Genomic DNA, 10,803 nt, shown 5'->3' on the forward strand with positions numbered 1-10,803 from the left:
ACGCAGCAAACATATTTTGCTTTTCCTATATCCACGGGCGCTGCGGATTATCCGCGGGTCAGATAATAAAAAATGCTTTCTGATTATTTGCGGGTGGATAAAATAAATCATAAATGATGCAAATATTAACTACATTTTTTTTTAATAAATTTTTTTCATGAGGCAGACGATTTCGTGTGTGTGTGTTCGTTCGCCTGATCGGGAAGTTGCAGTGACAGAAACGGTGACATTCCAGATAAAGTTTGAAAGGAGTAAAGCCTGTGTTAATGCTATTGAGTAGGCTAATATGGCCAAAGAAGATATTTTGTTTTATAAATAATGTTAATTTAAAAGCAGCCCAAGATCAGCGTGTTATGTTACCGTTACCCCTTTCAGCTCCGATGAGGTTTTGTTCCGTCCTCCACGCTGTGACAACTCACAAAAGACTATTTTTAGCCAAGCAGCGCAGAGAGCCGCTTCAGAAACGTGCCGCATTAGAAAGCATTAGAGCGGCCGCGATCAGCTCCGGTTCCTGTGGAGCCGTAACGTGCCGCAGACGTGTGCAGTGAGGCGCAGATCAGCTCTAACATCACTGAATCTGCTGTTAAAAATGAACCATCCATTCATCATATCATCATGCAAAACATACTTGACAAATAGCAAATTTTTCATTGTTTCTCGAAACATCATAGCATTTTTCCACACGGGCGATGACATGACTGTGGCTCAAAATCATTTATGTCCCACGCATCATGTACGTGGTCAGGCATTGACGTCATCAAATTGTGATTGGTTTGTGAGATCGGCCAAGTGTAGTGAGTACCGATCGAGTCATAATTCGAGTCACACATTCACTCTGAACAAAGTAACCTGTTACTGTCAGTTATTCTGTAAATGTAAAAAAACAACTTACATTTATATTCAGTCACATGCTGTTATCATTTTACAGTTACTATCATAAAATACTTAAATTAAATGTTTGACTTTTAAACCTAAGTTTAACGTCCAATAACAGACATATAAGCAAAATGAATATGATTGCGCTGAATATTAATTTTCTCCCTCTTGTTCCGTCTGTTTGACGCGCATGCGCTCGCCGGCGCTCGTTCAGTGAATTCTGAAGTTTAACACAGACTGTCAGGACAAGCCTTCATGCAAAATAGAAACATTCACGTGAATATGTAGCATTTACAGAAAAGGATATAACCGTAAAATGCAGATTATGCGCTGAGGAAACATCTCACACATTAAACAGCACACGCATCTGTCAAAGCGCCTGACAGGACAAGCCGTGTTAAACATTAGCTAATGCATTAGCTTGAAGTTTGAAATAAAGCATTCTCATGTTTTGGGCAGCTTGGATCACGCATCTTTCCCGCAGCAGCTCACTCTGTTTCATTCGCTATTTTTAGATGCATTTTGTCCATAGAAATGCGTTATTCACTGCTGTAATTTGACGCGACTGGTGGAAGTTTTCCATGCGCGGTGGGCAGACGCGACTAATTGATCATGACATTTCGTTGTCGATGATTTTCATTATCGGTTTTATCGATTAGTTGTTGCAGCCCTACATTAGTGTCATCAAACAGAATTGGACAAAATTATGACTATTTCAACAAGGTTTCCTGAACTTGCCTCCATCTGCTGTTTGTCTAACAAACTGCTAGTCCCACCCCAACGTTATGCCATTGCTATTTTAAATAGAAAAAATTACACACATCTTAAGGAATTTACAAAGCCACCAACATGTACTTTGCATAGTTTTAGTTTCTTGACACTGACCTTCTAAAATTGCAGTTACCTTTGTTTGCCATTCTGATAATGACTTGTTAAGATGGCTTTCTATATTTATCCCTTTCTCTTTTATCATCTTTCCCCATTCCCGTTCTACTGTGCATAACATGCAAAGCTATCAACACTATTCAGAAACATTCTTCGGCTTTAGTGTAGAGCGAATTTCAGTCATGAAAAAGCAGCGTAGTGACTGCATGAGTCACCATGCAAAGCCTATGCACGTAACACAGCTTAATGTCATTTGTTATGAAACAAGATGTTGTTGTTTTTTTATCTTAAATTTATTATTTTGTTTCATTGAACTAGAAGCAGCTGTGTGGATTCTGTGTCATCGTTAGACTTTTAAGATCCATCTAATGTCTTGCCGATGACTCTGTCACTGCACTTTTCGAGAGCTTAAGTGCGTAGGCAAGTTCCTGATGAGTGTTGGGACGCACATGCGGGGGTTTGGTGACTGGAGATCGAGGGTATCCCTCTCAACCAGAGCGGTTGCAGCTTTTTCGCCCCCTGAAAAGGAGGGATTAAAGAGGAAGATTGCTCTCTTCTCTTCCTCCCACCAGTGACTCACCACTGGATGCAGGAGGGGAGCAGGCGAGAAGAGGGGAAGGAGACAGATAAATAATTGCTAGATAGGAAGACGAAATGAAATTGACTTGGGAACGATGGTGGGGGTTCTGCCGAGGTTTGTCTAGTTAGTGCTGCTTGCGTTTAGCTTAAAGGTACTACTATTGCTCGTACATAGTTCAGGATTTGAACAAACTCTTATCCCAAATTATTAAACTTTAATATGAAACTATAGCATATAGGAAGCAGATGTGAGCTTTTGTGACTTGAGCCAGTAAGCAACCTCATAGCAAAGCTCTGAAAACACTTCTTAGCATCATGGTGCCAATAGTGGCAAGCACCACTCACATTTTGTTCAGAAAGTGTAAAATCAGTTTTTGTCAAAGAGCTGCACTTAAGCAGATTTATTCTTATCTTGCAAAAAAAAGTACCATGGCTTTACCGTCCGATACACTGTACTATAGCACTTTTTTAAGAGATTGATCTTTTTAAAACGTTACTGAGTAGGTTTCTTCTTATCTTGTAAAAACGTTCCATTGTATCACCATGGATTTTGGATTTGGCACAATGGTTATACTGTTTTTTTTAAACATTACCCTCATAGTAATACCATGGTATTCTTCAAAGTAATGTTTAAAAACCATAGTATCAGTGTAACTTGGTAATGTTATATTTTTTATATATTGTTTAGGGGTGTCCCCGACTAAGGATTTTCATAGTCGAATCGGAATTTTCGAATCTTGCCGATATTCGACTGATAGTCAAATCATATGTTTTGGAGGCGGGGCAAAATACATTACCAAGAGTCAAGTCAGACATTCGACAGTCATAATTACGTTAACACACAGGGAAAATGTGCAACAGACGCCTCACAGACACAAATGGGGTAAATAATGTTTTATGTTTTGATTAAAAGATAGTTCACATTAAACGTCAGCGAAACCCTAAGAATTCACAAAATTTTTTACAATAGTGCTCTCATTATAACGTTATGTATATGACAGTAGTTATTAATGTTCTGCATTTCTGTTTTGAGCTGCTTGCGCTGAAGATGACCAGTAGAGTGATGCAGCAGGTTTTCTCCCAATAAGTTAATATACAGCCTATTAAAATAATGCTGTAAATAAGAATATGAAAAGAAAGAAGTCTCAAATAAATATTTGAAAGTGCGTGAATAAATCCAACCACCCCTATAGATTTAAGTTTCACTTTCCATAATCCGTAACCGACAGAGGAGCGTTTTGGCGGCAGGGATTTAAATCTTTAGCAAGACTCAAACTAGCCGGGTTTCCATCCAAAGTTGCGAATTTAACTTATGCGCAAAATTGGAATATCGCACAAAACATTTGCGAACAAGCACCGTTTCCATCCAACGAGTCAAAGAGAACAAAATCATCACTTCCTGATAAACTGGCACTGTACATCACTAAGAAAAGTAGGAGAAGCTACTGAATATAATAATTTTCCTATATAATAAATTGCCTGCACCTCAGAACGAGCAGACAAAACACAATGAATGCGGTTATTGCTTTCGGAGGTGGATGCTGCTGTTTGGGAACGCAGTCGTTTAACAGTTCTGGGAAGCAATTATACAGAAATACTTTGATGACAGACTTTGCTCGGGCATCTCCGAATGACCATATAACAACATTTCAGATGCTGTGGAACAAGATCGGTCCGCTGGTTAGTCAGGTTTTGCCAAACGCTGTGAATTTTTAGAGTTTAGTTGCTGTGTTTCTGCACGTTGTTGTGTGAAGAACGCGTCCACAAAAGGAGTTCATTCAGAGCCGCGCAAACACGTTCACTTCTGTATTCGGGGCATTTTTTTGTGCAGATAGCCGTAATATTAACGTTGTGTTGTATAAATAACGAATAACGAATTATGTTGTATAAATAATGAAGCGTATTCTATATGAGATAAATGATGTTAAATCCCATTGATTAAAAACCAGTAGTTCTATGTGAAATCAGACATTTGAGCACCCCCATACAGCCAAAATGGCATGATCATAACACCCCGCAAATATTCGACTGCGAGACTGGTATTCAAATCAGGCTCTTCCTATCGTTGCATCAATTCTTCGACTATTCGGGGTCACCCCTAATATTGTTTATATTTTAATATGATTTACAATTATTATTATGTGTCTCACAAGGTTGAGGGATGATGATGGTAAAGTTTGAAAAGTCTTTAATAATCCACTTTAAGGTAATCCAAGCAGGCAGACAAACAAAACACAACCTCTAACTTACACGAGACCGGACAAATGGGAACTGAAAAGGCTACAACTTAAATACAAAGCAAATGAGGGTAATAATGATTTTTCAAAGTCTTCATTTTCACTATACTGCAAATACTCATTATACTGCATCACCATCATCATCATACTTTTCATAAGGGCTTTTGTGCTTCATGTATGTGTAATGTTGTAATAAATAATTAATCGATGGAGAAATGTGCATTATTTTGATCTCTCAATTCTTATTCGTCATTTTGTTATATAAATAACGATAGCACCACTGCAGTGATTCATGCCATTATGTATTCCAGCCCATTCATTTGCATGTCATCCAGGCAGATTTGATCCTCCAAAAGAGCTCATTGTGAACTTAACACAGACCCCACAAACACACACTGCTGTTGTGAGGGAGGGAGGAAGGAAAAACAAACGAATGAGTGAGAGTGAATGAGCGGGAGAGAGAGTTATTGAAAAAAGAGCAACACCCTCCTCCTCGCGCTCGCTCTGCCTGCAATCATTGAGAAAAAATTTCAAAAGAGCACGGCATTAGAATTCAGACTGCATCCTCCTCGCGCAGCGGCAGACTCACACACACACACACACACACGCACACATATACACTCACATATCTACACATATACTCCCCCGTGAATGAACCGTCTTTGACTCATCTCTCCTTGGTGATTCATCTCCTCCTCCGGACCCCGCCCGCCTTCACTGCCCTGCACTTTACACCCAATCACAGCCCACCGGGGTGACGTGACACGCCGCAGTGTGTGTCTGTTATGCTGTGACATGCAGTCACCATTGAGGCAGCGATATACGAAAACACTCCTTGTCACTTTGGTCAATCACAGACCCTAGCTGGCCTTTCCTTTTCATTAAAACACCCCCACCTATGTCCTTGTGTGTGTGTGTGCGTGTGTGTGTGTGTGTGTGTGTGAATGCCTCTGTTTGTCTGCCTGAGTATCTTGAATACAAATTGAGCCCCCGTCTCCCGCCATAGTGAGTGAGACAGATGCTGCATGGTTTTAGTGTCTTGAATAAAGAGGGAGTTGGCATGAAGAAGGGAATTGTGAATATTTGAGTGTTGGCATACCTTCAACCTCAAGGTCTCGTGCAAGAAAAAACACTAGTATGAATCCCATCATCTCGCATGTGCTTCCATCGCACGTTGTACTGCATCAGCTGCTGTTTCGCTGCTCACGCACACACGCGTTCATTCCGCTGGAGGCTTTTGAGTAGATTTTTGGCAAATGTTCGCTGAGTTTCTTTGGTGAGATGGTCCAGACCGTGTGCTTGGACTGATGTTCAGTCTGTTACTCTTTACACCCTCACTCCAGTGTTATTTTAGTATTATTTATATACGATTATAGTGTTTATTAATATTTTGAATTGGCTTTTTTTTCTTGTTTAGATTTACATTTTTAATTTTAACACGTTTGGCAATTTTATTAGTTTTTGTTTTTATATTTCTATTTAATATTAACTTTAATTTATATATATATTTAGTTTTAGTAATTGTATTGCTTAAACTTATTTCAGCTAATTGCCAAGGCAACATTTTCATTTACGTTTTTTAAGTATATGAAAAGTCTTATAATATGAAATTCTGTGTCATTTAATTATTATTTAATTATTATTTCATTTTATTTAAATTATCAAAAATGAGCTGGAGGCCTTTGACGTGATTTAACTCCAAAACAAAGATTTATTGAACTGAATTACATTAAATCTAGTTAATTGCGAAGTAAATGAAGCCCAATCTTTTAGCTAAACTGAATTGTATTCAAAATACCGTTTAAATACCATAGTACCAAGGTTAGTACCACCATTACCATCTGATACCATCAGTTTAACATGCTAATGTTATATTAATATTTTGTTTCTATTTTAGTATTTATATTACATTATAGTTTTATTAATATTCGATTTAATTAAGCAGAACTGAAAGAAAAGCTCATTCTTTTAGCTAAACAAATAAAATAAAATAGCCATTTAAATTAATTGAACTGAACAGAACAGAAACAAATTGTACACTTCTGAACAAAACTGATCTGAATAGAACTTGAAACTTGAATGAAACGGCACTGAACTGAAATGAACAGATTTAAATCGCACTTAATAAATCTGCTGAACCGAATGAAACTGTACTAAACAGAACCGGTTCAAAGTGTACTGAACTAATCTGAGTTCAAATGAAATGAACTGAATCAAACCGAGCTGAACTGAACTGTTGAATGGCACTGAATTCATGATGTTTGTGTGCTCTTTTCGCAGTATTTGGACCAGCAGCATGTGCAGCAACTGAATGTGTTCCAGGCCTCCCTGTCCATCACGGGAATGCCCCACAGACCTCTGGGAAGGGCACAGTCGTCCCCCGTCACTTCTAGTCTTAAAGGAGCACCCCTGAATGAGGTGCCAATTAAGCATCTCTTCACAACAGGTACACTGCACTGCTGTCAATCAGTCGCACAGAGTGGAGAATTGATCTAAAAGGCAATATGTGTATTAGATTAAAATTAATTCATGTTTCATAGCATTTATACTCTGGATGGAACTGATACTGGGATTGCTAGACTTGTATTTTTAATCATCTCCTGGCTCACTCTGCAGGGCTGGTGTACGACACCTTCATGCTAAAGCACCAGTGCATATGTGGGAACACAAACATCCATCCCGAACACGCCGGTCGCATTCAGAGTGTTTGGTCCAGGCTGCAGGAAACAGGGCTGCTTGGTCGCTGTGAGGTGAGTGTGCCACCTACTGGAAGGGGTCAGCCAGAAACAATAAACAGGAAGCTTTGTGTTAAAGCTCAGCTCTTTGCAAATACACTTTAGCTTTGTGTTTCTTTTGATAGAAATGAAAACTTTTATTCAGCGAGGACGCATTAAATTGATCAAAAGTGAGAGTAAAGACATTTATAATATTACAAAAGATTTCTATTTCAAATAAATGCTGCCATACATCAAGAAATCCTGAAAAAATGGTTTCTACAAAAAAGCAACACAGCGGTTTTCAACATCGATATTGATAAGAAATGTTTCCAGAGCACCATATAAGCATATTAGGTTGATTTCTGAAGGATCATGTGACACTGAAGACTGGAGCAATGATGCTGAAAATTCAGCTTTGCATCACAGGAATAAATTACATTTAAAAAAAATATTAAAATAGAAAACATTTATTTAAAATTCTAATAATATTTCACAATATTACTGTTTATACTGTGTTTTTGGTCAAATAAATGCAGCCTTGGTGAGCAGCATAAGAGACTTCTTTAAAAACCATGTAAATAAATCTTACCGACCCCAAACGTTAAATATTTTTGAGCAGTATGTTTTATAACATAATTTAACCTATCATGTAGTGGTGACATTTCACAGCTTCACTATTTATAGCTCCATCAGTCAATGAAAACAAGAAAATATGATTAGATTTAAAAAAATTAATTGGTCTGAGTAATTTATAGTGACTCGGTCTGAATCAAAATTCTGTTTAAAAATCTTTAATCACAAATGTTTGTAAAGGTCATAGAAAAGTCATGTGAATTCATTATTCATCATTCAATTTGTCAAAATAGTGGGAATCGTTGTAGTGTTTAGGTAAATCATAGACGTTACCTGAATGTACTCCTGTGTTTGTTTGTGTGCAGAGGATCAGAGGAAGGAAGGCCACACTAGATGAAATCCAAACTGTGCATTCTGAGTACCACACGCTGCTCTATGGCACCAGTCCACTGAACCGACAGAAGCTGGACAGCAAGAAACTTTTAGGTGTGTTTTAGAAACTCTCTGTTGTGATGTAAGTAGTTGCTGCTGTCTTGATTTTAGGATGCCAAAACAGGATTCTCCTTCTAGAGTACACCATCCACAAAAAGCTTCCCAATCTGATGGCTTGCTTAAGCAAACCTCCTTTGACAGACGCCTAGGCTTATTTTAGGCCCTAGACATTTGCCCACCCCCGCTTCTGAGTCACCAGTGAAGTGTGTGTGTGTGCGACTGCGTTTGTGTGTGTGAGGGTGAGAAGGTTCAGCTGCGGACAGAGTTGCTATCACTCCACCACCTCCACTTTTATATGAGACACAGTTTGAAGAAGTGCAGACAGTTTCGAGACAGATGATGGTTGCGTCAGCGTCATCCAGCGAGCATCCTCGAGACTGAATTAGCATAGCCAATTATGTCATTAACTGAATAGATAATGTGTGAACAACAGATGTGGGGCTAAACATAACACTGCTTTAGATCAGCCTCTGATTTGATTTTTTTGATTTTCTAGGTCCAATAAGTCAAAAAATGTATGCTGTCCTACCGTGTGGAGGCATTGGGGTACGTTTTCTCCTTTCATCTGTCCAGTCATCACACTTCTTTTATAAAGAATGAAATGGCATTCACAATGTATGCAACTGTACATTATAGGAGGTATTTCCAAACAAAACAGAATATTCTGGCAAATAATATAGGCAGGAATTTGTCTGTTAGGATTCGTTTGGATTGTGAAAAGTAGGCCATGGTATTATTGGTTATATTATTTTTTCCTTGACTGTGCAACCTTACTTACATTGGGTACTTGGTTATTAGTAGTAGTAGTAGTATTTAGATGCTATCATATTTTAATAATTTAATTTATTATTATTAATGTTGTTGTTGCATTAGATTATAATAAATATATAGATTATAATAAAATATAACATCTAAATTATTATCATCATCAAAGTATAATATTAAAATAAATCAAACATTTAAATAATAATAATTATTAGTAGTAGTAGTAGTAGTAAATGTTTCATCTTATTTTAAATAAATTAGCATTATTATTGTTAGATTAGATTGGAATATATATATACATTATAGATATAATAAATATACAGATATATCGACTATAATAAAATAAAACTTCTAAATAATGATCATCATTATTATTAATTATTAAAATATTTAAATAAAACAAAACTTTTAAATAATAAGAATTTTATTCTAATTCTAATATATAATTATATATATATAATAACACCATGGACATTTATTAAGGAAGTAAATAGGATCAGTATTGAGCAGTATTTAACTTGATTTAATGCCCTTTAGGTGGACAGTGACACAGTGTGGAACGAGATGCACTCGTCAGGAGCTGTCCGGATGGCGGTGGGCTGCGTCATTGAGCTGGCATTTAAAGTTGCTGCCGGAGAGCTGAAGGTTCATATTTATTTCTCTTACCACAGCTTCATGTTTATTTGATGTTGTTCTGGCATAAATATTCAGTGCTTGTATTATATCACATCTCTTATGTTGTCCTCATTCTTCTCTTCTATTTTTGTTTGATGGATAGAACGGGTTTGCGGTGGTCCGTCCTCCTGGTCATCATGCTGAGGAATCAACTGCCATGTAAGTATGAAATGCCTTCCTCTTTTAGTCTGTGTAAAATATTTTATTACAAATATTTGAATATGTCATTTAAAGTTGTTTACTTCATCATATTTATTCTACATAAAGCAACAAAATGCATTTAAATTATTCATATGTGGACTTTTATGTCTTGGTGTGAGTTTTGTGTGTACAGATGTTTGTTATCTTGGTGGATAAATCAGTTATGTGTGTTCACATGAATACGAGTTCACTGCTCTGTGTGTATCTCGGCAGGGGTTTCTGTTTCTTCAACTCAGTGGCCATCACTGCCAAACTGCTGCAGCAGAAACTCGGGGTGGGCAAGATCCTGATCATAGACTGGGTGAGTTTTTAGGATCTCCATGTGATACACAGCAACTTTTTGTTGTTACAGTTCACACGTAACAAGCAATATTATTGTACCGATTCACTTTAGCTGATTTTAGAGAAGAAAATCTTTCACTGACAAAACCAGATTCGACTCTGTGTTACAAAACCGTCTTTCAATACTTTCATAGGATATTCACCATGGAAACGGGACCCAGCAGGCTTTCTATAATGACCCCAATGTGCTGTACATTTCCCTGCACCGTTATGACGATGGCAACTTTTTCCCAGGCAGCGGAGCTCCTGAGGAGGTAACAACATTTCAGTCACTGTGAGAATAGTGGCCTCCTGTAGTCACATGACCAAAATTGTCTTGTTTTTTTTTTTAGTGGAAACATTCCAGTGTCGTTTTTTTTTGTCTGAACTGTCTCATGGGTTCCTCTCTAGGTGGGTGTAGGTCCAGGAGAGGGCTTTAATGTCAACATTGCCTGGACAGGTGGAGTGGAGCCACCTATGGG

General features: G+C 37.7%; 1 protein-coding gene across 3 annotated transcripts in view; it reads left to right on the plus strand.

The window, feature by feature from the left end:
- LOC107711286 (histone deacetylase 5-like) overlaps positions 1 to 10,803 on the plus strand; it is an 80,408-nt gene that overhangs the window by 68,732 nt on the left and 873 nt on the right. For all 3 annotated transcript variants that reach the window (XM_016516258.1, XM_016516256.1, XM_016516257.1), the window contains 8 exons: positions 6,858 to 7,023; positions 7,194 to 7,327; positions 8,233 to 8,353; positions 8,856 to 8,905; positions 9,662 to 9,769; positions 9,903 to 9,958; positions 10,214 to 10,301; positions 10,477 to 10,506. In XM_016516258.1, the coding sequence (XP_016371744.1) occupies positions 6,858 to 7,023; positions 7,194 to 7,327; positions 8,233 to 8,353; positions 8,856 to 8,905; positions 9,662 to 9,769; positions 9,903 to 9,958; positions 10,214 to 10,301; positions 10,477 to 10,506 (753 nt within the window). The remainder of the gene's footprint in view (positions 1 to 6,857; positions 7,024 to 7,193; positions 7,328 to 8,232; positions 8,354 to 8,855; positions 8,906 to 9,661; positions 9,770 to 9,902; positions 9,959 to 10,213; positions 10,302 to 10,476; positions 10,507 to 10,803) is intronic.

This window comes from Sinocyclocheilus rhinocerous, unplaced genomic scaffold (assembly GCF_001515625.1).
Source record: "Sinocyclocheilus rhinocerous isolate Xijiao unplaced genomic scaffold, SAMN03320098_v1.1 scaffold268, whole genome shotgun sequence".
NCBI lineage: Eukaryota > Metazoa > Chordata > Actinopteri > Cypriniformes > Cyprinidae > Sinocyclocheilus > Sinocyclocheilus rhinocerous.